Source organism: Tachyglossus aculeatus, chromosome X1, assembly GCF_015852505.1.
Source record: "Tachyglossus aculeatus isolate mTacAcu1 chromosome X1, mTacAcu1.pri, whole genome shotgun sequence".
NCBI classification, from domain to species: Eukaryota; Metazoa; Chordata; class Mammalia; order Monotremata; family Tachyglossidae; genus Tachyglossus; species Tachyglossus aculeatus.
Window position 1 is genome coordinate 74,707,371 of NC_052101.1, and position 26,224 is coordinate 74,733,594.

The 26,224-nt window shown below is 45.2% G+C and overlaps 2 protein-coding genes across 3 annotated transcripts; one reads left to right on the forward strand and one right to left on the reverse strand.

The window, feature by feature from the left end:
* Positions 1-424: 424 nt before the first annotated feature.
* ARF4 (ADP ribosylation factor 4) lies at positions 425-13,850 on the forward strand. Its single transcript, XM_038772499.1, has 6 exons — positions 425-705; positions 4,978-5,058; positions 5,236-5,345; positions 8,792-8,863; positions 9,354-9,479; positions 12,913-13,850. The coding sequence occupies exons 1-6, from the start codon at positions 639-641 to the stop codon at positions 12,997-12,999; spliced, it is 543 nt and encodes a 180-aa protein (XP_038628427.1). The 5' UTR covers positions 425-638; the 3' UTR covers positions 13,000-13,850.
* A 6,689-nt stretch (positions 13,851-20,539) lies between these two features.
* On the reverse strand, positions 20,540-25,244 carry PDE12 (phosphodiesterase 12). 2 transcript variants are annotated; one of them, XR_005457357.1, is made up of 4 exons: positions 23,910-25,244; positions 23,627-23,705; positions 22,874-23,388; positions 20,540-21,248 (listed from the first exon to the last, which is right to left on the reverse strand). XR_005457357.1 is itself a non-coding variant. In XM_038772934.1 (3 exons), the coding sequence occupies exons 1-3, from the start codon at positions 25,221-25,223 to the stop codon at positions 22,946-22,948; spliced, it is 1,836 nt and encodes a 611-aa protein (XP_038628862.1). In that variant the 5' UTR covers positions 25,224-25,244; the 3' UTR covers positions 22,822-22,945. The 2 variants fall into 2 exon arrangements, 1 of the variants encoding a protein (XP_038628862.1); XM_038772934.1 differs by lacking the exon at positions 20,540-21,248 and having other exon boundaries at positions 22,822-23,388.
* Between the last annotated feature and the right edge of the window lie 980 nt (positions 25,245-26,224).

Here is a 26,224-nt window from a genome sequence, read left to right on the forward strand (position 1 = left end):
CTCTGCACACAGTAAGCGCTCAGGAAATACGATTGATTGATTGATAGTAAGCGCTTCAATACCACCATTATTATCAATCAGGTTGATTGAGCCGGCATTAGAACCCATGACCTCTGACTCCCAAGCCCGGGCTCTTTCCGCTGGAGCAGAGGGCAAAGGGAAGAGCACCCGTCCCGACCACGCAAACGCCAACTGACAGCGGACGACGGAGCCTGCCAGAGAGCCCCGCTGCCATTCCGGGCTGGCCGGGCTTCTGCCGCAGCGGGCCACGTGGCCCAGCGGCGCGCAGGCGCAGTGAGCTGGCCGGGAGGGAGGCGGAAGTGCTGACGCGTTTCGGTCCGCGTTGGAGGGGCCAAGCCGCTGGCCGTCGCCGCCGCCGTGTGACGTGGCAGAGTCGGAGCTCCAGCGCGAGCGGCGGCGGCAGCGGCAGCGGCAGCGGCGGCCTCGGCAGTAGGTCCAGCTTGCCCGCGCGCCGTAGCCGTTTCCTCCAGCGCGGCGCCCGCTCCCCTCCCCTCTTCCCTCCCTCCCCTCCGGGCACTACCCCGTTTCCCCCCTGCACAGCCCCGTCCATCCCCCCTTCTCTTTTCCCTCCGGTAGCCTCTCGAGGTCCCACCCCAGGGAACCGGGGGATCGCCGCGATGGGCCTCACCATCTCCTCCCTGTTCTCCCGCCTCTTCGGCAAGAAGCAGATGCGCATCCTGATGGGTGAGTGCGGGCTCCGTGTGGAAACGCCGGGCGGGGGGGCCTCCCGTTTTCTCCTTAGCTCGGAGCGAGGCAGCCGCGGTGGGGGAGAGGCGGACAACTCCCTCAAAACCCCCTCCGATCCACGACTCGAGAGGCTTGTGTCCCAGGGAGTGGAATTTTCCCTTTCTTAAGATGGGGAGGGGGGGCAGTTTCTCGGGGGTGGTAGGCCGAGGCCCCTGTCCTGCCCGAAGTTCCCATCCGTGAGAAACTAGGCACTTTGGTTTGCCAGCCAGATGGGCCTTGAATCCCCGTCCCTCAGTTAAGCCCCGCGGTGCTGGTTTGGCAGGGAGTTCGGCTGCCAGGCCCAGGCCTCTGCGAACCCGGAAGGGAACAGGACCCTCTCCCAGCCCTTGGCCCTCTCCACCGCCCTGGCTCTTCCGTGGGACTGCCAGGTAGCAGGAGGTCAAGGGTCTTTTCTGTAGCCCCGAGGACATCAAAGGACGGGAGTGTTGGGGGAAGGAGCCCTTTAAAGGTAGGAGAGGAAAAAATCGTTTTTTCCCCCGTTTCTCTCCCCATTTTTCAACGCGCCTCCAGTTGAGCCGTCGTATTTGCTGAGCGCTCGGCAGAGTACAGTATAACAGAGTTGGTAGACGCGTTCCCTGCCAGAACAGTGTTTGGCACATAGTGCTCAACAAATACCATAATAATAATAACAAGGCGCTTACAGGCCAATTGCTTTGCCTCCCGAGTACAACACCGTTCCTAGAAGCCGAGAGACCAGCGTCTGAATTGTTGTGTGTGCTGCTATTGTTTGTCTTTATAGCGTTTTCGCCTCTGTAAAATGGGATCTCCCTCCAGCTTAGATTGTGAGCCCCGGGTGGGGCAGGAACTGTGTCTGACGCTTAGGAAGCGCTTAAATCTCACAGTCACTATGTGCTCACTCTGTCCAAAGCGCTGGGGTAGATAGGCAATAAGTAGACATACCGAGTGTCGCATTGCCCTGTCTTTCCACGGTATTGATGCCTTTCTGGGGAATTGGTGAATATTGTTTCCACTGCCTCTTTCAGTAAGCGAACGCTAGCCAAATTAAACCGTGCGACTTTCATATGCGGGAACTTTGTAAAAACTAAAACGTAGACTTTCTTAAAGAACACTTTTTAAGACCTACCAAAATGATTGAATCAACCGAAGGGGGCGTGGGGTGGGGGGTGGGGGTCACCATTCTGTGATGTAAGCAACTCTGTGGCATAGTGAGTTACTTTGTTACCACACCCAGGCCTGTATTGACCTTGAATGTGGCTAATAGTGAAACTTAGTAATACCCAGTAGTTTTGAAGAATTTTTTCAAAGTTCTCAAGCACAGAGGAGATACACAGATGTACATTGGAGCAATTTATGAAGCTAATCTTTTTTCCCCCCACTTACCCGTATCCCGACCTCCATCCCAACCTTCCTGAAATGAAGACTCTTTGGAATGTGAGGCTTAGGATGCCATGACAGTCTATTTTTTCTCCATTTTTCATATTGGTTGTTCCAGGCCTCCTTTGGAAAGTGCTTTTTAAGAAGGCAGTAAGTCTTTGTAAAATGCAAGTAGTATCCCGTAGCATCACAATTAAATGAACTGTGACCATTGAAAAAGAGGTTGTGGAAGCACTTTGAACTGTAATTTCCAACCTGTGGTTTTTCCCTTGAAGCAACAGTACTGTTGTTTCTATGAGGCAACCTGCAGAAAATAAATTGATGGTTCTCAGGTTCTTTGTGGCCGATAACTTTATGAAAAGGACAAAAGTGGGCTGGAAGGAACTGTGCCCTCTACCCATGTATTACTGAAGGACAGTCCCCTGGCAGGTGTTGCGGTGTGGAGGAACGTTTCACTTCCACTTAACTCAGGCAATTCAAAATTCAGTTTAAGCCTGTAAAACAAAAACACTTTTACAAGCCAGTTGAGATTTACAACAGCTTTCTTAACCGAATGAATCAAAAACCTTTTTTTATCTTTTCAGTTGGGAAGAGTCAATTCTTTCCTCAGATATAAATGTAAAGCCTTGCTGTAAATTTTTCCCCTGGAACTGTTACTTATTTTAATGCCTGTTTCCCCCTGTAGACTGTATACTTCCTGAGGGTAAGGAATGTGTCTACCAACTCTGTTGTAGTTTTTGAAGTGCTTAGAACAGTGTTCTGCACATGGTAAGGGATCAATAAATGCCACTGATTGATAGAATGAACGTTTACCTCAAGCCACTGGTTGTTACTATATCTTCCAATTAAAAGGTAACCTTGTTTTACAAAGCAAAATGAATTTTTTTCCCGAATTATCGGCTTTGCATTTTAAGGACTTTTTCATTGATACTGGAAGGAAAACTTTTGAACTATAGTCCCTTGCCCATAAGTTTGAAGTCCTGGTGGTGGGTTTTAAAGTCAGTTGAATTGTTTATATGAGTTGTGCAGTAGCAAAAGTAAAGGTCTTACAATAGATAATTTGCTCATAGAAATGACACAATGACCCTAGATTCAAAGGTGATCTGTCCCCATCTCTAATTTCTGATTTAGTCCATATTGGAAATAGAGACTGTACCTCTTGCTTCAGTACTGTCTTTAAGCAACTCTGGATATATGTTCAGATACAAGTACATGTGGTACAGTCTCAATTTCCAACATGGACTCAATTTCCAACACCAATCAAAAATGGTGTCATGTGACAATAATGTAACTTGGTAAGTTATCCTTAAATTAGGCATTTTTGGTTTTAGTAAAGTTTTGTGTCTCTTGTAGAGGCATGCTCAAGGAAATTCCCCTTTTGTTTTGAAAAAGCATCTGGCTCTTTTTAGAAATTCCTCATGATTACTGGTGAATAACGACAGCTTTTTTTGCATTATGATTTGCCTGTGGCAATGCTCAGCTGACAATATTTATCAGATAATACTGATCATTTTTCATCCTAAAATTGACTCCCTTGCAAAAGTGGTTTTCACATTTCTCTCTCAACGTTCTCTAACCAACTACAGTCTATATTTTCTAAATATCAAATATCTTCAAAGCACTTTTTCAGGCTAATCAGTTATTTTTTTCTGAGATTTTACAGAGTGCTATAATAGTGTTCTATTACAGTAGAGATGGCTGAAGTATTTTGTGCCATTTGAAATTAGCATTAATTTAAGGCAGAATACAGGTGAGACATTTGGTTGAGCCCAATGCCACCACCATCTCTTCTTCCCCATATTCCTAGGGCCGTTCCTGGGAGGAGGGGAGGCCTAGAACCAAAACACAATATCACTCAGGGCCAGTGGAAGTGCAGAAAACTTAACACGTACCATTTGCCTCCTATGTATGTGCTGGAGGTAGTACTTGGGGAAACACTTTAATGTTGATCTCTTGAGTTAGCAGAGATCAATCATCACCAATCGAGCATATGAGTTTGAAAGCGGCCCTTCTGCCGGTACGGGAATGCCACGTGACCCATCCTTATACAGAAAAGTTTATAGAGTGGTTTCTGGCAATTGAACTTCTGTTAACTAACACTCAAGAGATCAATATTTGCAGATGAAGTTTCCCGGAGATTTCCACTTCCAAGCATTTCTTTCTTAGCTTTTGTTCACTCAGTAAAATGTTAGGCATATTTCTTGCCTGATGGTAAATGTAGTAGTCTGTGTGTGCACCAAGGAGGGAGAGGGGAGGAAATAGGGTCAGGAGGAAAAGTGGTCAGTGCAGGATGTTTTTGACACCACTTTATTAAGCAGTTGACTGTCCATGTGCAGTCCCATTCTGATTCATTCTAAGACATCAGTTAAAGTTTCCTACTTTCTCATTTCATTCAGCTTCATCGCCTTAGACTTTCTAATAATTCTGTAGCTGGTATTTTTTTTTAATCTAGGCAAGTTTATTTGGAGGGGGTGGAATGTGCCGGCATCCCTTGCACACAAGTATGTCGCTGCCTTCCGCCTCAGAAATTACTAAAACACATTTTGTCATTCCCTAACTTTACAGGGTAAGTGTTCAGTACCCCAAATTTAGGGTAATTTGCCGTAGAGCCTGCTCATCTCGTACACCAAGGAATAAGTTTCTCATTTAATTTTCCTTGCCTCAGAAACTCACCATTCTGAAAAAAGGGGTGCGGAGAAAGGGCAGTGTTTAACACGTTGTGGATGTCCATGAAGCCTATTAATTTTACTTTGTGATGAATTTGAGTTAGCAATTTTATTTCACCATTCTTAGGCTGCCAGAAAAATCCCCCAAAATGATGCATTTCAATTTATGCTTTGAAATTAGAATTTATTTTTTTTTTCTTTCCTTTAGTTGGCTTGGATGCTGCAGGAAAAACAACCATTTTGTATAAACTGAAATTAGGGGAGATAGTCACCACCATTCCCACTATTGGTAAGAATTAAGTGTTGGTTCTAATTATTCTCATGCTGATAAAGAATTGCTTTAAAATTAATTTGCTTGAAAATATGTTTCAAACATATAATTTTTCAGACTTTAATAACTCTGAAGAGAATAGTTAACACTTAAAATACTGCACAGCCATGATTGCTTTTTCTTTTTTCATCTTAGGTTTTAATGTTGAAACAGTAGAATACAAAAACATTTGTTTCACAGTATGGGATGTTGGTGGTCAAGATAAAATTAGACCTCTTTGGAGGCATTACTTCCAAAACACACAGGTAAGGTTCCCAAATCACATTTTAATTGATTTCCTGCTTTACAGTCACTATTAATGTGTTTACTGAGCTAATGATCATGAGTTGGCATTCCTCTTATCATTTCTTCCATGTTCTCTGGTGGACTCTTACCCCTCCTAGGAGTGTCCTTCCTCTCGTCTGTCTAAGCTACACTGGACATGGTTGAATTGGAGAAATTTTACTCTGAATTTTTTCCACTAGAATTTGATGCTCATATCTTTCTGTAAGATGGCAAACTTGGCCTTTTATTTAGGTATAGGGTTTTTAATAGACTAGCAAAATGCTCTGTGTACTTGTAGCATAATTATTTAGTAACCTATACAACTGGTATGTGTAGGTTACTAATATTTGTGTATTTTTACAAACCCTAGTAGTGTTGGAGCAAGGAACCATTTGAAAACTTTCCCTATGGCTACAAAAGAAGATTGTCCATATCCAAAGCTTCAGCAGAAAATGGGCAGTTTTCTTTGTAGTGTCTTGGCTCTTCCTTTTCATATATAGTGTGGATGTGAATTAGGAATAGGAGAGGACACATGTGAAAAAAATGTAGTAGTCCTAGAACAGACATAGAAGAAAGGTAGGGACCAGAGACATTTTAGAAGTGACACAGTGAGAATGTCCCAGAAAAAGAATAGGGAAAATAAAAATTTTAGGATATAATTTCTAGGAGGGAAAACTTAAAAAACATCAATAACTATACGGATGATTTCCAAATCTACCTTTCTTCTTCTCTGCAATTTTGCATTTCGTCCTGCCTTCCGGACCTCCCTTCTAGGATGTCCCACTGATACCTCACACTTAGCATGTCCAAAACAGAACTCATCTTTCCATCCAAACCCTGTCTTCCCCCATCTTCTCCATTACTGTAGACAATACCATAGTCTCCCTGTCTCACAAGCCCATAACCATGGCATTTTCCTTAACATCGCTCTCATTCAACCTATGTAGTCAATCTGTCACCAAATCCTGTCAATTCTACCTCCACGACATTGCCAAAATCCATCCATTCCTTTCCATCTAAACTGCTCAACCACTTTTATCCCACCTTAACTACCGCACCAGCCTCCCTGCTGACCTCCCAACCTCCTATCTCTCCCCATTCTAGTCCACACTTCACTCTGCTGCCTGAATCATTTTTCTAAAAAAAAGTTCAATCCATGTTTCCCCACTCTTCAGAAGTCTCCAACCTCCATATCAAGTGGAGTGGTTTGAAACCACTCAGTCAGACTTGTTTTGATGTCTGTCTCCCCCCTTCTAGACTGTGAGCCCGTTGTTGGGCAGGGAGTGTCTCTATTTGTTGCTGAATTCTACTTTCCAAGTGCTTAGTACAGTGATCTGCACCCAGTAAGCACTCAATAAGTACGATTGAATGAATTGAATGAATGAAAAGCTGTCTCCTTCCTATTGTACCTCACCAATCTCCTACTACAACCCAGCCCACACACTTCACTCTTCCAACACCAGTATTCTCACTGTACCTTGATCTCATCTATCTCGCCGCCAACTCCTTGCCCACGTCCTGCCTCTGGCCTGGAACTCCCTCCCCCTTCATGTACAACAGATTATGACTCTCCTCACCTTCAAAGTCTTACTGTCACATTTCCTCCAAGAGGCCTTACTCGATTAACCCCTCATTTCCCCATGCCTGTTCCCTTCCATGCCACTTATGCACTTTGATCTGTACCTTTTAAGCAGTTGATATTCACCCCACCCTCAGCCCCACAGCACTTATGTACAGATCCTTAATTTATTTGAATGTCTGTCTCCCCCTCTAAACTGTAAACTCGTTGTGAGGAGGGAACAAGTCTGCCAACTATTGTATTGTACTCCCCTAAGTGCTTAGTACAGTGCTCTGCACACCGTAAGTGCTTAATGGATTCCATTGATTGATTAATAATTGTTTTAGAGTTGTGGGGAAAACTGGTGCCCTGGAGAACTGTATGCAGTCTGTAATAGTAGGAGTTGATACACTGGGAAATTAAGCTTCTGTTCCCCCGTCTAATATTTTACTATTCTTCCTTTCTTAGCAGAGAAAAATCATAAACTGGGAAACACCTCAAAGTTATTTTGCTCCAATAGTATAGGATTCTGAAGCTGAGTCACCTGGAGGTGGCTTTGGTTTGATAATACCATGAGAGTCTAACCTTTGAGAATATGATTCTCAACTTTTCCTCATTTTTTGTCTTAGCTGATCTTTTTCTAAATAAGTACAATTTTATCAGCTTGGTTTTCATATTTCATCTTCACCCTTGTTTCCTTCAGCCCACCCAGGCTTCACAGTTCTTACTAATTGCCCATTTCACCCACTGCCTAAATATTGAGAGAATCAGTAACTTTCAGACCACAAGGGAACTGTTTAATGCATTGCTACTGTGTGTGCATAGAGAAGGCAACAGTACACTAAATGCTTCTATGTAGTCTGAAAAAATTACTGTTCTTCCCAAGTGCCTAATTTTCAACCACTTTGGGGAATCTGTTGGAATTCCCCAATTTGCACATATATTTAACAGGGTTGGAAGGCAGCATTCCAGATTAGGGCTAGCCTAGCCCATCAGGTTTGTTGTTTTTTGTTTTTTTTTTACTATATCGAGTTAGAAAATTCCTTGTCTCATTGTGATATGTTGTTTTCACATTACTGCATTCTGTTTCTCATGCCCATTGGGGATGAGTGGTTTTATTTTTCCCTCTAGGCAAAGACTTGTTTTTCCAGTTGTCACTAATTTTTACTCCTTTCCCTAACTTGTACCTACTGATGTTACCAGCAGATACCCATTGAGTACTCTGCAATTTTAGAATACTAACGTTTTCTGACTTAACATTAGTTTGTGGTACTTCACAGCAACATTAATTGCAAGCCTTTTTGCCATTTTGGATAAATGGTAAACCCTATTAGATACATGAAAAGACAATCGTGCTGTACAAAGACCCAGATATTTAATTCTTATCATTATCCACACGGGTGCTTTATAAGGCAATTTTTCAAGTTCTGTCCTTCAGGAATCTGCTGCATAATGTTTCCAATTGTTTCTTAAGGATGTTGTATGAAGTACAGTTAAACATTGTTTATGCAGTGCCTGAATTCCAAGCTTGTGGATGACCCAGAACCCTGATTTCTTCTTCTCCTCCAGATCTTTCTTTCCAACCCCCTTGCTATTTTGTGACTTATTTCTGTAAGCCATTGGGAATGATAATGTGAAACACAAAGTGAGTAATTTTTAGCTTCTTGGGAACAGGTCTGCCAAGAGATTTGGTTGGGACAGAAGTTGAAAGTACTGGTTAAGATTTTTGGATTGATTGTAAACTTCAATGATCATCTCTCCCTCCCCCTCTAAAGATAATTTCACACTTGTCATTATTCAATGGAATTATTTCTTTAGGCTTGACTTAACCTGCAGTTTTCTAAATCCATTTAACTTTTTTCTTTTCAGGGTCTCATTTTTGTTGTAGACAGCAATGACCGCGAGAGAATTCAGGAAGGAGCAGAAGAGCTTCAGAAGATGGTAAATAATAGTCTTTTGAAACTGAAAATGACGATTTAAACTTTAAAATGGAGTTAGCTTTTCAGGCTGAAAGGGTTCAGTGTATTCAGCCTGGTGAAGGGAGAGTTCTTAGAATGTGCAGTAGCCATTTAAAAACTGTGATGGTCTTGGTATCTGATACTAAACATTTTGTCTAGTACCTTTCCAGGAGTTGTAACAGGGTGCCAAATGGTCTCTGTAGCTGCTATTGTTCAGCTTTACAAGTATAAGTGCATAATGGTTGTTTTGCACTCACTTTACTAATTGAAGGACTTGTGATTGAGTTCTGGGAAACTACTTACAAAAGCAGACCTGACTTTTTCATTTTCTGGAAGAGAACGCAGACTACTGGGTGTTTTTAATTTGCTTTTCATAATAATGAACGGGAGATGGGTAGAAGAATATTTACAATAATTTGACTTCCATTGTAATTATGTTGGAGTAATGCATTATCATTGGGGTTTATTTTCAGCTTCAAGAAGATGAGTTGCGTGATGCTGTACTCCTGCTTTTCGCTAACAAGCAGGATTTGCCAAATGCTATGGCAATAAGTGAAATGACAGATAAATTAGGTCTTCAGGCCCTTCGCAACAGAACTGTAAGTATTTTTGTTGGTTCTGGAGATTGAACTTCAGATTTAGGACATAATTATGGTATGTTGTCAGGGAAGAGTGTCGTTAGTCTGCAAAGAGATAGGGTTGGCCGGTGGCATAATGTAAAGTATAATGCTTGGCCAATAATTGGTTTACTCAGAATAGTGGCTAATGCAAAGCATCTTGATATTGTCCGGTCAGTTTTTTTTTTCTCAGCGCTTCTGTTTTCAGTTACTGAGATTTAATGAATCATTCTATTAAATCGAATGAGAATTATCATCAGTACATTGGTAGCAGAACTCCAGAAACCAAGCAGGCTTTGGCTGCTTCAAATTCACTCTCTCCTATTGCTTCTTTCCTAGCTTCTGTTCGGTAACAGTACTGTGCCCTCCCTCTCTGACCCCCACAGCCTATTCCAAACCCCTAAGTCCAAGTCCCTCTTGAAATCCCCAGTGCCCCCAGCCCCTCCCTCTCTAACTCCTGAAGACCATGCCACCTGCTTTGTTCATAAGGTAGAAGCTATCAGACAAAAGCTTCCTCCTCAGTGCTCTCCTGCCCACCTAACCCTCATTCTTCTCCTTCCCAAAGGCTCTCAGGAGGAGGTCTCCCACTGGTCACAAGTTTACATTCTATACTGCTGACTTCATCCTCTCTCATCTTTTAAAAATCACCTGCTCCCATATTCCTTTCCTCCCTTACTGCTATCTTCTACCTCTCACTCTCCACTGGCTCCTCTCCCGATTGCCTGTACCAAAAAGCCTACTCTGGACCCACGGCCCCCTTCCTGAACTCTGAATGGTTTGTATATACCCACTGTATTCACGTCATTTCTTCTCCACCCAACTCTCTTCTTGATCTCTGCGGTTTGGTTTTTGTCCCCTTTGCTCCACTGAGACCGGGCTTGCCAAGATCTCCAATGACCTCTGATCCAAGTCTAATGCAGTCTGCTCTGCTCCACCCTTGGGCATCTTGACCATATGGCTGCTTTTGACACGGTCAACAACTCCTTTACTGTGGTTTTTACCAACATGGTATTCACCTGGGTAATCCTCCTATCTCTGATTGCTCCTAATTAGTCTCACGCACTGGTTCTTCTCTACCTTTCACCCCTTAACTGTGGGGGGCCTGTGATGTTCTGTTTGGAGTCTCCTACTTTTCATGCTCCACAATCATTCTCTTAGGGAGCTCATCTGCTCGTGTGACTTCAGGTTCTACCCGTCTCACAAATCTACCTCACTAGCCCAACTTCTTACCTGCATGACAGTCCTGCATTTCCCTTTGCCACCTCAACAGCTCCACATGAATATCCTGCACTCAGTCAGCATTCCCCCTTCTACCTGACTTTGCTGATCTTCTAGACTGTGAGCCTGTTGTTGGGTAGGGGCCGCCTGTATATGTTGCCGACTTGTACTTCCCAAGTGCTTAGTACAGTGCTCTGCACACAGTAAGCGCTCAGTAAATATGATTGAATGAATCTACTACAACCCATCCTTCCTCTGATCTGGAACACCCTCACCCTTCAAATCTGACAGACCATCACTCTCCCATGTTTCAAAGGCCAACTAAAATCATATCTCCTCCAAGAGGCCGTCACTGACTAGCCCCTCGTTTCCCTGCGGTATTGGCCCTCTGCTCTGTGTCATCTATGCGCTTAGGGTCTATACCCCTGAAGCACTTTGATACTTGCCCCATAGAACTCAGATACATAACCTTTTACCCTGCTGCTTCCCCATCAGTAATTTATTGTAATGTTTGTCTCCCCCATTAGATTCTAAACTCCTTGAGGACAGCGATCATATGCACTAGCTCTATTGTATTTTACTCTCCCAAGCACTCAGTACAGTGCCCTGTGCACACAGTCGGCACCCAGTAAACACCACTGATTGATTGCTGGCACCTTAGTCATCGTAGCTTAAACTGAATCAGCTTCCCTCCTAAATCCACTCCTCTTAACTTGCCCATCACACTCTCCCATACCATACCAAAATCCTCCCTGTTCCAGCAGCTTATCACTCTGATGTCATCTTAGACTCTTGTCTTTGAATTCTCACATTGTCTAGTTTTTCTTCCACACTGTTTCTGAGATTTAACCCAAACCACCACCACTTTCATTCATTCATTCAATCATATTTATTGAGCGCTTACTGTATGCAGAGCACTGTACTAAGCGCTTGGGAAGTACAAGTACCTCTGGTTCAAACGCTCATCTCCTGACTAGATTAATGGTTCAGCCTCCTCACCGCTTTTCCTGTCTCCAGCCTCCCCCTCTTCAATCTGTACCATAATTCCACAGTGCCACCTAACACACTTCTCTCCACTCTTCAAAAAATCTCAAATGACTACCCATTTTTGTCCATATCAAATAGAAGCTCCTGTTCATGGGCTTCAAGACCCATCACCACCTCTTTCCTTGATATCTGCTGTCTTTGCTACTCCCCATCTTGCCCTCATGCCATCTCCAACCCTTTGCTTAGGCCCTTACCCTTGCTTGGAACTCCAGTTCTCTTCATTCTTTTCAAGCTAATCTACTCATTGTGTCTTGTCTCTCCTGCCTCTATCACCTTACCCCATTCGTCCTGTTTGGAACTCCCTCCTTCATAGCCGGCAAACTACAGGCCTCCTGAAATACCTCTTTCAATTAATTTCTGCCATCTCGGGTCACAGCATTACCAACAGCCACACTTCGCACTTAGTGTATGTTCTCCATTTGTTCAGTTATTCTGTTCTCCAAATGTTTTTCTTCCCCCAAATACTTGTAAATGGTCTGTTTCTTCACTTGTCAGTCATATGTGTTGTGATTGTGGTGATTATCTAAACTCAAATAATCTTTAAACCAGCTAAAACCACTTTAGGATTAATTTTTTAAAAGTCCATTTTAAAAAAATTGGAGCATATGTAACTGTTTTGTTAATGCATATGTAGAATTAATTGGTTTGTGATGTTAACTTAATTGTTCTTTCTATTTTAACCAAGTGACTCATGCAGAGCTGTCAGAGGAAAACAAAGTGCCCAAATTCAGCTGCACTTGTTTTGGATTGTATATCCATCAAATTTGTAGATTAAATAGCTAAGAAAAATCCTTAGAGGATAATGGAGTGGGGGTAAGGAAAGGTGAAAGGATATATGTTGAATACAGGCACTTTAGATGCCCAATCTAACACTCAAACCCAAGGACATTTCTGTTGAATGGGATTTTTAAAACATGTTTTCCTATCTGAGACTATGCAATGCAGAATGGGTGTGATTTCTATATTGAAACAAATACCAACCCATCACATTTATTAATCTCTGTAGTCTCTGCTTTTTAATTTACTGACTTGTTCCGTATTCCTGAAGTGTGCATTAATTTAGGAAAATCCTTTAGTTGCCAGAATCTCAAGTTTTGTTGAAATTAAAGAACGTAGTCTTCTGTTAATTTATTTTTCTTCTCCTTTTTAGTGGTATGTTCAAGCCACCTGTGCTACACAAGGAACTGGTCTATATGAGGGACTTGATTGGCTGTCAAATGAGCTCTCAAAACGTTAAATCAGACTGGATAACCGACGACACCTTTGATAGAATTGGTCTAGGCTTGTTACAACATTAGTTTGCATCTTGGTTATTAAACAGTACCTGGAACTGGTTGAGCAGAAAATTACAGCGTTTTAAAACTTTATTTTGTTGCCATTTATTGTTTACCAGGTTTTATGTTGCTACTGTAGCATTATGCTTGGATTAGATTCTCCTTAATTTTAAGAAAAGGGGTTTTTCTGATTTTACTTCCCCTAGTCTAAAAGCCTAGACATAGCAATTTTGACATCCTTACATAAATATTTTGAATTTTTTGAACCCCAATGAATAATATTTTTAAAATTTCCCCTGCTACTTTAGTTTACTGATACCTTATGTCATTCCTTGGGCAGTCTGCTGATTTTTAAAAAATGTAGCATTCCATTTGTATTTATTTTTCTCCCTTGCCAAAAAAGACTTACTAATATTGCTTGTGCCAGCCAAGAAAATGCTCTAAAACACTATTCAGATCTATTGCACTGAGCAACATTTTGATTAACCCTTGGCTTCCATCAGCTCAGCTTACCTTGGTGTGAGTTGGACTTGACAGATAGAATAGTTCTATGCTGGTTGCGGAAGTTCATTTTGAGATTTTTTTTTAACATTCAGCAGGTTGTCTTCCTTTTCATTGTATCTCTTTTATGTTGCATGTTGCTTTTGGTATCAGCCTGATTGTTTTTGCCCAGTGTATTATAGGTCTGCTGATGTTTTATTGTTCATTGGTGAACACATCTTCATGAAGAATGACTGAAAAATTCTTCAAACTCAATAATTAGTTTCTTCATAACCCACTTGGAATTATTCCTAATAAAATGATAAAATGTATAGTTGTGTGCGTTTGTTCAATCTTGAAAAACTTTAATTTTTTAATGAGTACTTGACACAGGTTTTCATTCATTCGATCATATTTATTGAGCGCTTACTGTGTGCAGAACACTGGTTTTGCATTTACATCTTTATGTACTGCGAACATGAACACAAATCCTAGTGGGTTAAGAATCATTCTTCAAACAAGAGTAGTTACCGTGACTATAATACAGTTGTGAACATCAAAATTTGAAGAATTTTGTGGATCAAATGTATTTTGAAGCCATAAAGTCCAGAAAAAACACTAAATGTTATTCATTAAGGTTAAAAAGAAGCTGTGCTAAAAGAAACTGCCTTAAAAGCATGCATGTGTCTGTTTCATAGTTATCATAAACAGAGAAAAGCTATTAAGTAGTCAAACATTGTTCTAAATGCTGGGGTAGATACAAGTTAGGTTGGACACAGTCCTTGTCCCGTATGGGGCTCACAATCTAAGTAGGAAGGAGAACAAGTATTTAATCCTCATTTTATAGTTGAGGAAACTGAGGTACAGAGGAGTTAAGTGACTTGTCCAAGGTCACACAGCAAGCAGTCGGCAGAGCTGGGATTAGAACCCAGGTCTTCTGACTCCCAGACCCTTGCTCTTTCCACTAGGCCACACTGCTTCACTTTATTGAGCATTTACTGTGTGCAGAGCACTATATTAAAGCACTTGGAAGAGTACAACAGAGTTGGTAGACACATTTCCTGCACACAAGGAACTTACCGTCTAGAGATGAGCTTACCGTCTATCATCTTTCTTGTTCCTTACCATTATCCAGAGCCTTTTGCTGTGATGACTATTTAGCAAAGCCCCTTTGGATGACGACTATGGTATTGGGTAAGTGCTTACTAAGTGTCAAGCACTGTTCTAAGTACTGAGGTAGCTACAAATTGGGCTGGACAACAGTCCCTGACCACCCTAGAGATTAATCTGATCAATGGATGTGATGTGTAATCACATTACAAATCTGGCCTGGGAGTCGGATGACCTGGCTTCTAATTCTGGCTCCACCACGTGGCTGTGTGACTTTGGGTAAGTCGCTTCACTTTGTGCCGCAGTTACTTCATTTGGAAAATGGGGATTAAAACTGTGAGCCCTATTTGGGACAGGGACTGTCCAACCTGATTAGCTTGTATGTACCATAGCGCTTAGTATGATGCCTGGCACACGGTAAGTGCTTAAATGCCATTAAAAAATTTTTTTGAAGGAATTGGAGGGAGCTGGTTGAACACTCGGGACCAAAGGTAATCCAAGAACTTTTCCATTAAAACATCTTTGACTTCTGGGATGGGAATTGGAGAGTTAAGAAGCTCAGATGGATGTAGGAAAATTGGGGGCTGATGCAGGGATTTATTGGCGGTAGTGGTTATGGTGGAATTTTTACTGATTTATTAGGGAGATTAAGATCTATATTACGTTGCTTACTTCATATTTGGCAGTGATGATAGCAAATGGTGAAATTGTAAAATTATTAATCAGCATTGTGTCCTAGTAGAAAGAGTACAGGCTTGGGGGGTAGCGGGCAGAGGACCTGAGCTCTAATCCCTGCTCTGCCACTTGCCTACTGTGTGACCTTGGGCAAGTCTCTTCTGTTAAGCTCAGTTTGCGCGTCTGTAAAATTCAATACCTATTTTTCCCCATTTAGATCTGTGACCTCCATGTGAGAGAGAGAGAGACTATATGGCCTGATTATCTTGTATCTACCCCAGCACTTAGTATGGTATTTGGCTCATAGTAAGCACTTAGCAACCACTGTCAGTGTTAGTATTAAAATACCAGAATAATGTCTTCAAATTTTTAGGATGTATGTGTTCTTGGCAATGATCAAAACTGAACAAAGGCAATCAGTCTCTAAAAAAAAATAAAGCCTACATTTTCAATATTTTACATAAATATGCTTGATAAAATTAGTGGTATTGAGTGCTTATTAAATACAGAGCACTGTACTATGTGCTTGGGGAAAGTATATTATGACGGTTAGTAGACACAATCTTTGTCCACAAGTAGTTTACAATCTACAGGGGAAGACAGACATTAAAATAAATGGGGGATGGGGAAATACTGATCTAATCCAACTTACAAAAATGTGAATGGAACCATTGCATTTTAAGAAAGCCCAAATGTTGGGAAAACATAGCCTTCATTTCCAGAGATGCTGGGTGGTCTCCAGCTCTTTTTGTTAAAAACTATTTTTCTTCAGTCTTGTAAAGTTCTTCATCAATGTCTACTGACACTAGATTTCACTTTTCATCCAGAATTAAGGTGCTTTTGAGAAAATAAAAGAACCTGTGGTAAGTTGTGCGGTGCCTGGCACACAGGAAGCGCTTAATTAGCATTAATATACCATGCTAGCCTAGTCCAATATCCTTGCAAAGTTTGTGTGACATCTTAAACCAATCTATGGCTTTTATAAAATTGTTTTTTCTTTTAAATTTATGTTCAGACTATTTTCTGAAATGCTTAGTCCTATATGTTGAGATTCCTGAACATTTGATCACTTCTATTAAAAAGTAAGTGTTAAATGGAAATTTCTCACGAAGAAGTTTGAAAGGGTTTTGGGTAGTTTGTTGCGGAATATAATCTGTTGTGAAAAACAAATATGAATATAATTTAGCCATGAAATACAGTGATAGATGGGGGAAATGAATTAACTGGCAAGTTATAAATCACTTCATTTGTGCCAGTTTCCTCACCTGTAAATTGGCAATTCAGCACCTGATCTCCCCTTCCTACTGGGACTGTGAGCCCCTACTTGGACTGTTAGTCCGACCTAACATGTACCTACCCCAGCACTTTGAGCCATGCTTGTAATATCGTGTGCATCTATGACCCAGAATACAGATTGTTTAATCTCCTCTGCGTGATTCAGGCATTAGCAATTTTTAAGGGTCTGTGTCTATCCAAGGGAGAGTACGGAGAAAGTGGATGGGATGTGAGCAGTCTCAGGTGCCCGGAAGGCCGATCAGTATCCTGCCCCTAAGAGTGTATTTTATTGTTCCTTTGCCAAAGCACTTAATACAGTGTTCTGCATACAGTAAACCTGCAATAATTGAAGGAAGGAAATAAGGAAAGAGATGGAATGAAGACAGGAAAATGGGGGAATAGGGAGAGGAAATGATGGAACAGATGACAAGGTGTGTTTTTCAGCTGAACACTGGCTAGCACCTGGGAGGTACAAGACTGGTTTGCATACTGCATACCCGTTACTAGGGCATATGGTAAAGTGTTGGAAGAATCTGGCTGCGGAACTGCTCAACCCTCCTACTGGAATAGGAAATCCATTCAAGCAGTCTGACCTTCCTGGGGGATAGGTGGGCTCACCCCTCCTCCCCCTGTCCATCCCCCTGCCTTACCTCCTTCCCTTCCCCACAGCGCCTGTATATATGTTTGTATGTATTTATTACTCTATTTATTCTATTTATTTTATTCTGTGAATATGTTTTGTTTCGTTCTCTGTCTCCCCCTTCTAGACTGTGAGCCCACTGTTGGGTAGGGACTGTCTCTATATGTTGCCGACTTGGACTTCCCAAGCGCTTAGTACAGTGCTCTGCACACAGTAAGCGCTCAATAAATACGATAGAATGAATTCCCAGGGTCCAGATGGGCTGTTTCCCAGAAGCCTGTGTGGAATTGGAAACTTTGGGGAAGACAAAACCCACCCAGTCAGCAAGCTGGGCAGACCTCTTGTATTCAGCACAGCAGCATTTTCTCTTCCTGACTTTGCTGATCCATTTTGCTGGGCTCTGAGATGGGACCTCTCAGATTGTTCCTTCTGAGCAAAAGGTGATTTGAGTAGTTTGTTCAGAACCAAGAAAGTATATAGACCTTTGTGTATTTGACAGCTTGCTTAATAGATGTTTGTGTGCTCAGTGGAGCCTAATTAATGAAATGTAAACAGGAAGAAACGTGGCCTAGTGGAAAGAGCAAGGGCCTGAGAGTCAGAGGACCTGGGTTCTAATCCAGTTCTGCCAATTGCTTGCTTGTATGACCATGGTCAAGTCACTTCACTTCTCTATGCCTCAGTCAACTCATCTGGAAAATGGGGATTAAATCCTCGTCCCTCCAATTTAGACTGTGAGCCCTATGTGGAACAGGGATTGGGTCCAACTTGATAAACTTGTATCTACTCCAGTGCTCAGAACAGTTCTTAACACATAGTAAGTGCTTAATACCATTTAAAAAATTTAGATCTGGTCTGTCTTTACTCATTTAATCTCCCTGTGTATTAAACTAAAGCCCCTATAGCTAAGATTATGGTAGTGGTTAGCACAGATGAATTTCTTCCTTAGATCTTCCATCAACATTGGGATATGAGTTTTCCCAGAATGCTACATAAATTATGACTGGAATTCTAGGGTGTGTCTAAGCGACAAGATGAGTTGACCAAGACTTGGTAAAGGTTACCTCAGAGAATCCAAACTAGCTGGAAAGGGCCAGAAGTCTGGCAAAGGCTATGACTACTATGGCACTAGACCTCAGAGCGGGTCAGCATGGCTATCCATTCCCTCCAGAGGGCAGGTGATGGCAACAGAAAGGCAGATCAGTATCAAGAGAGAGAACTACCATTGCTGAAAGTCCAGGATTGGCACTTGTGGGAAGATGGCAGAGACTGATGCCAAGCCAGCTCCCAACCCTCCTCGGAGGAGGGAGGCTGGCATTACAGAGGCCCCTGTCGGCAGCCACAAGTCCACCTTTCTTCCTGACCAGAGATTTGGCTTTAATGGGAACTGAACCAACCAATCATATTTATTGAGCCCCTACTGTGTGCAGAGCACCATACTAAGCACTTGGGAGGGTACAATATCACCAAGGTGGTAGACATGTTCCCTGCCCATAACAAGCTTAGAGTCTAGAGGACAAGCTGTATGGTCTCCTCTCAAGATAGCCCTTTCTAGCTGTTAATATAAGAAGAATTGGGATAGGCACCTTAGGGAACCCATCTTTTTCTTGATTTCACACTAGCAAGCAGGGCTGTTCTTGGTGTGCTGTGGTTGAGACTCAAGCCACACACTGAAAGGAGCCCTTATGGCTCCTTTGGCTTGTTCTGCCCAAAAAGGTAACAAGGTTAGACAAGCATGGAAAGGTGCCCAACAGATGTTAACAAGAAACTGTAGGAGGCCTGAGAAATGAAGAAATGAAGGCAGGGTTTTTGAAGCAATTATGTCTTGGCCACAAGCAAACAGTTGTTCCATTCTGGTCTCTGGGACCCGTGTTACTTAGGAATCCTACCTTGTACCCGTGCCTGCTTTTGGATCTGGAAATCCATTTTTTCAGGTCTTTATCTTTAGTAGAGCACCAGAGAGCAAGTTATTGGAAGACCTGGGAAAAGCAGCTTCCGATTCCCAGCCATCAGGAAGGGACATAGGCTCTCCACTTGGTCTAAAACTCTTGTCTTCCCTTGGCATTATGATGCAACAAAAAACTTCTTATAAAAGTCACTCCTCAGTAACTATACACATGAGGCTGAAATCACTGAATTTTCTCATGTAGTTGGGAGCTGGGGGAGAAAATCATTGGGTTCGTGAGCTCCTTTTACTGCTGCCTTTGTAATGAAACTGATTTCACTGTAACACACGGATTTGATGATAACTGAACTCAATGTTCAGTTATTTAATCTTAAGAACTATTTTTCAGAAACTGCACAGTCACTTTTAGCAATGATTTCTGTTAGCACAAAACGTGGCCCACATTGGAAAAAGTCAGGCTTCCTTCCCTCTCTACAAACTTAAGGATTGGGCACAACTAAGCATAATCTCTACGTCAGATTTTCCCGCAGTCTTCCCACTCCCGCACAAGCTTCTCTTCCCTTCATCGTGGGGTCTTAAAGATAGATACATGGGAGGAGAAATGGACACTCTGGTTCTACAAATAAGCACATACAGTAGGCATTTTTACATGGTGGCAGATAGACCAAGTGCCCTGCTATGACAGTCCTTTGATCCACACACTGTAAGAACGTGCACCAACTCTGGACCAATTTAGAAGTTCCAGCGGTCTCAGCAAGGACTCTGGGAAACACTTCCAAGAGCCTCTTCTCCCTTGGTTTTCTCTTGAAATTACTTTTATTTTCTGAGACAAAAATACCATAAGCCAAAGAAGCCTCCAAAATGGGACAGCTCACAGTGGTATTACTAATAATTGGGGTATTTAAGGGCTTACTTTGGGCCAACCACTGGGGTAGTTACAAGATAATCAGGTCCCACATGCAGCTCAGTCTAAACAGGAGGAAGAACAGGTATTGAATCTTCATTTTGCAGATAAGGGGGAACTGAGGCACAGAGAATTTCAAGATCGCATAGAAGGTGAGAGATGGAATTAGAACGTAGGTCCTCAGTCCCAGGCCCGTGTTCTCTCCACTGGACTACACTGCTTCTGGGCTAGACAAAAAAGTTCCACACCATAGCCTGACACACACTGCAGGCGTTCCTCACACTACGACTAGATGTTTCTCAACAATGTGGTTGTATTGTGGGATATATTTTCCCGAAGACTTACATGCTACGAATCAGCATCCTTTCCAGAGGCTTAGAAAAGTAACACAACATTCCTTGAGGTGCTATAAACTGCAAAACATTATGACTGTGAGCCCCACGGAGGACAGGGACTGTGTCCAACCTGGCACAAGGCAACAAATACCATTAAAAAAAAAAAAGATGATCAATCACTAAACTCCTGTTTCATCTTTATTAAATTCCAAGTAAAACAAACATCACAATACTAAATGAGGAGTGGAATTATGATTATGACTATGTAGGAGGCTGAAGAAGTAGAAGCTTGTCCTGCTGACTGGGGCAGGGGATTTTCAATTTTACTGAAAACTCTGTCAAACTTAGGTTGAATAGCAGCCACCTTTTCTCTTTGTAAAGCACCTTGTAGCAGGGGAAACTCCTGAACACCTGCGCATCTTGTAACTCCCCCGCCCCCTCCACTACAGCTGTTGTTTCAGTCAAATGTGTAAATTCACACTCCCCCTCAAAAACTATTGCAAAACTTTCTAACCCCAAGAAGTTATTTAGCCAGTAGTGGAAAAACCATAGCTGCTGCTTCTTTTTTGGCATCTTGCAACGATGCAAAGGATTGTTGAAGTTTGATGAGATCCTCATTGCATGACTCCCATGAGGGAGATGTGGTTAACTCATTGACATCCACACTGTCCATTTCCAAAGTTCAGCAATTCCTTTGGCTTATCTGCTCAGGGACCTCATCAATGCCTTGATATATGACACAAACTAGGGGTAGCAGAGAAGGGGGCCAGGGGGAAGTCAGGGCTGGGGGGAGAATTTACTCACCTGTAGCACTCGGCCGGCATGTCTAGGGCATCAAACAATACCGGTCGTATCTCCCAGGATGGTTGTATCACGGGCCATTCCCGTACCTGCGAAAGGAAAGTCGGTGGGCTCCACCCAGCTTCCAGTAGTTTGTTCACGTTTCTCAGCCAGGCAATGTGACCAGGTGAGTGTGTAGGAACAAACTGCACAGTTCTGTGTGGAGGTCACCATTGAAGCAGGTTGGAATGACAAAAACAAACTGAACTTTAACACACTCCTCCCTGTTCCTTCACCACAACAATGCTAAGGAAAGGTGTGGTTGGGGATGGAAGGGGGTTGGGAGAGGGGTATGGGTTTATTATTCAATCACCACTATCTTTAGTTAGGAGACTGGCACTCAACTTGCCCTGTACTGATTTAGGGAAAGTTTTCAAAGGTGTATGGGCGTGTATATGTATGTATGTGTATGTATATGAATTTACTTGTTGGGCAGCCAAAAAATTCTCCCCAAAAACCACACTGACTCTGTGCAGACAACATCCACGGCTTTCTGACAAAGGATGGAAATCCTGCAATGCTGTGTGTAAATGAACATTTATCTCTTTGGATTGTTCATTAGACTTTTGGGGGAAGAAAAACTACCAACCTATAAATGTAAAAACAAAGGCAGGGAGCAATAAGGTTGCCAAAGTGAGACAAAGCTCAAGATCCAGGTACCTTTCGCTAACCGGAAGAGTAGAGACTGAAAGCAATTTCTGGGCAATTTGCCCTCATCATGGCTCCTCGTATTTCCTCTCTTTGAATGTTTCAATAAGCATCCCAACACTCTACTTTTCCTCACAATGTGATTTCTAGATACACTCTCCCCTCCACCAAGGAAAAATTATAACATCCATTTTTATATGCTAACTTTTGTGATGAAGAGCCCGCTCCCCTTCAATCCCTTCTGCTAGCAAAACACAGAATAAAATGCATCCCAAAATCTTTTCTCGTATAAAACACTAACTCAAAATTGCCATTCCACTTCTCCGGGAGCCGACTGATAAGACACTTCAGTATTAGTTTTGGGGGATTCCTTAGAAACGGTGCACTCTTGTCAGGCAGAACCCAAAGCTTTGCCCTCAATAAACACCACTGGGGCCAGCGGTCCGTTCACTGTCCGTCACCGAGGAAAAGCTCTGCAAAACGTAGCTGGAGACTCAAAGGGGAAAAGCAGCGGGAGTGGCAGATGATACCCGCACCTAGTGTTTTCCTGAAACTCTCAAAAAAAAGTGTCTATAAAACTGCTCAAAGAGGCAGCCTGGGTAAAACCTAGCTTTTACTCGATTCACTTGAGTCGGGTTGGGTCCCCGTCCCCACCTCGACTACATGAACATGGATTGGTTAAAAAAAAACAAAAACCCACCATTGTAGAAATCAGATTAGAATCACTGAAGTTTTTAAACAAAATCATCTCTGAGTTACCCCTGGAAAAAAAATCACAAAAAAGGTATGTGAGAATCCAGCCAAATGGATACCAGTTCTCCTTTTAGGGTAGAAAAGAGGAGAAAGAAGAGGAACTATGCCATGCAAACGTTATGAACAACCCCTAGAAATGCTGGATATACTTCAAACATCACAGACCAGCTAAAGGTGTGACCCCCCCCCACCCGCCCCAATCCCCTCCCCACCATATCCAGTACGGTTCCCCTCCACACAAGGTTTACACCGAAGTATAAATCTCAAGACTCACTTTACAGCTGCGCTAAGGTAAAAGCGGCCCCCTCATTTCAAGCTTCCCAACCGGCGCCGGACAAAACGGAGTCTACTTCCACTTCAAATCACATATCAAGGCTATGTGGTCAGAGGGATGCGAAACACTCGGCAAGGCCTGATGGGTGGTGACCTCTTCGTGGGTCGGCAGGGGAATCACCTGCTCGACCTCTAAAGCATCCGAGTCGATGAAGACGTAATCCAGGCACCCGTGAAACCCGCCGACGTAATTGGTGTAGGCGGGCTCGCCGCACGCGCTCTTCAGTTTGAAGGGGTGGGTCAGGGCCATGTTGCACCGCTCCTCTTCGCCGTTCGAAGCCCAGTCTTCGTGGTCCTCCGCGATACCGCCGCTGTTGACGAAACTGTACGTGCCCGTCGACGGAGTACTATTGAAATCCCCACAGAATACCACGGGCACGCCCGGGTACAGGTCGCACGTCACATACTTGATGTGAGACAGGGCTACGGCCACCTGAATGAGACGGATGTTCCCGCCTACGGACACAAGACACAGACAGGTGAGTATTTTCGGCAAGGGCCCCAGCCCCTGTAAACCACGAGCCTCGAAGGGCAGGTGGGGGGTGGGGGGTGATTTTTCTTTATTAAAGCGCGAGTCAGTTCAAAACAAAAGTCTCGAGAGACCCCGCTCCTTTCCGTAAGCAACCCACAATCGATCCAACTTGCGCAACTGGGGACGCACACGCGGGCTCTTTTTTTTTTTTTTTTTTTTTACCTTTCGGGTGCCAGTACAGGTGGGTGTTGGCCACGCAGATCTTTTTTGAAGAGTCCTTGGTCGACTGCAAGATGGAGACCTGCAAAAGAAGCGGAGAGACGGTGAGGCCCAGAGTAGTGAAGCAACTCACCCCAGGCCCCTGGCAAGCGGCGGAGCTGCCCTGTCTCCCGACCCGGTGTCCGCCACCTCGACCGCTCGGTCCGGAACGACGAGACGGAGGGGTCACCCGAGCGAAGAGGGGGGCGGGGGGGGCCCGGGGGCCGTGGCGCGGACCGACCCTCACCTGCAGGACGGAGGACCTCTGGAGCACTTTTTCCCGCACCAGCGGGTACGGGGAGAGCTTCTCCAGCAGGTCCCTGTGCAGAGGGTCGGACAGCAGGGCCTGGTTGATGGCGATGTCGTGCCGGCCGAGGAGGCTGAACTTGGCCTTGCGGTAGAAGGTGGCCAGGCCCTCGTGCTGCTTCTCCTTGATCTTGAAGAGGCCCTCCAGGCCGAAGGCCTCCAGGGCGGGCACCAGGCTGTCGGAGAAGACGGGCCGGTCCACCTCCTGCAGGCAGATGAGGTCGGCGCTGTAGCCGGTGAGCTCCTTCTGGATGAGGTTCTGGCGGTAGTCGAGCTCCAGCGCGTAGGGGGCACAGTACGGGTAGAGGACGGTGCGGGACAGTTCGGTTTGCGCGTAGGTGTCGGCCAGGATGTTGTAGGAGACGGTGCGGATGAGGGCGTCGCCGGCCACCTTCTTGGTGTACAGGTGCCTCTGGTCGAAGGTGCAGGTGCCGGGCCCGGCCTCCACGGGGCTGTGGCTCTCCAGCTCGCGGCTGGGCCCGAAGCGCTGCCCGTTGCCCGGGGTGCAGCGCAGTTTCAGCCGCAGCCCCACGTCCGCGTTGGACGGGGTGTACACGAGCTCCGACACCCCGGCCTCCACCCAGCCGGGGCCGGCCGACGACGACGACGACGACGACGAGGAGGAGGAGGAGGAGGTCGAAGAGGACGAGGAGGAGGAGGACGAGGAGGGCTCCGTGGAGGAGGCGGCGTTAGCGGCCCCGCTCCCGCCGTCGCCCCCGCCCGCGGCCCCCGGCCCGGCCTCCTTGAACCAGCGGAACAGCGAGGCGGCGGGCTCGGCGAACTCCAGCCCCAGCTTGGGGCAGACGGGGAAGCCGGCCATCAGGTAGCGCGGCAGCTGCAGGTCGGTGAAGGCGGGCGGGTTGCGCTCCACCTTGTACTTCACGTCGCCGATCTGCAGGACCGCGCCGTCCTGCCAGGCGTCCGCGTTCAGCACGTCGTCGCCCACCGCCTCCTCCCGGTAGTAGAGCCGCACCAGCGGGCCCCCGGCCGAGGCCGCGTCCGCCGCCGCCGCCGAGCCCGGCCCCTCCTCCGCGCCGAGGATGCCCCCGCCGCCGTCGGGCCGCGGCTTCTTGCCCTTCTTGGCGGCCGCCGCCTTGGCGTGGCCCTTGAGCGCGTCGATGGCGATGCGGCCCAGCGCCCGGCCCAGCGGCTCGCTCTGGCTCCGCTGCATCTGCTTCTGCCGCCCGTCCGCCAGCGAGAACGACAGGCTCAGCTTCGCCTCCGACGGCACGCAGCGCACCACGGCCCGCTCCATCGCCGCCTCGCTCCGCCGGCTCCCGCTCCGCCGCCCGGCGACCTTCCCCGCCGCCGCCGCCGCCGCCGCCCCGCGCCGCCCCGAGGCCCCGCGCAGCGCGCCCGCCCGCCTCCACATCAACCTGGTCCCCGCGGACACCCAGCCGGAGCCGGAGCGCCGCCCCCGCCTCCTGCGCGCACCCCTACTGCGCGCCCGCCGCCTCTCCTCCCGCACATTCGCCACTCCGCCTCCGGGCCTCGCCTCCGCCAGGACCCGCTCGCGCCCCGGTGTCCCTGGCGCTTCCCTCCGCGCACCTCCGCGGCCGGGACGAAATCTACAGCGTCCCAAGCAAGCCGTGCACACGGGGACTACGCCACCCTTTCGCTGTATCGAAAGTGCCGTTACGACTCGTGTGGCCGCTCAGCAAGGCAGCCCGGAGAAGTAAAGGGAGGGAGTGTCGGGGGAGGGCCGGAAGAGGCGGTTTCTCTCCACCCTTTCTGGAATTCTGTCAGGGGTCTGAGAAATTTTTTTAAATTAATTCGATTAAATTTAATGCTATCTGTTTTACGCTTACTGCGTGTCAAGTGCTGTTCTAAGCGTTGCGGTAGATACAAGTTAATCAGGTCAGACACAGTCCCTGTCCGACTTGGGGTTCACGGTCTGAGTGGGAGGGGGAACAGATATTGAATCTCCATTTTTTAGTTGAGGAAATAGAGGCACAGAGGAGTGAAGTGACTTGCTTTATCCACTTAGGATACGCCGTTTCCCTACCACTTCTTCTTACCACAGGCCGGGGGAGGCACCGCCAGGCCTGGGTGCCCCTTGAGCAGGACAGGGACCGTGGCCAGCTTAATTAATTTGCACATATCCCACCCATTAGAACAGTGTCAGACACATAAAAAAGCACTCTCCCCACCATCAGAGCCCTATTAAAATCATGTTTCCATCTTCGTTCACTCGAACTTATTGAGCGCTTACTGCCTGTCGCATGTTCTGCACACAGTAAGCGCTCAGTGAGTACG

Bases quoted from the DNA above. Each gene is read 5' to 3' on its own strand.
- PDE12 (XM_038772934.1), bottom strand. From the start codon at position 25,223: ATGGAGCGGGCCGTGGTGCGCTGCGTGCCGTCGGAGGCGAAGCTGAGC. The intron at 23,706-23,909 runs GTGAGGGTCGGT...CTTCTTTTGCAG, and splicing joins AGAGGTCCTCCGTCCTGCAG to GTCTCCATCTTGCAGTCGAC. The intron at 23,389-23,626 runs GTAAAAAAAAAA...TTGTGTCCGTAG, and splicing joins CCTGTACTGGCACCCGAAAG to GCGGGAACATCCGTCTCATT.
- ARF4 (XM_038772499.1), top strand. From the start codon at position 639: ATGGGCCTCACCATCTCCTCCCTGTTCTCCCGCCTCTTCGGCAAGAAG. The intron at 8,864-9,353 runs GTAAATAATAGT...GTTTATTTTCAG, and splicing joins CAGAAGAGCTTCAGAAGATG to CTTCAAGAAGATGAGTTGCG. The intron at 9,480-12,912 runs GTAAGTATTTTT...TCTCCTTTTTAG, and splicing joins AGGCCCTTCGCAACAGAACT to TGGTATGTTCAAGCCACCTG.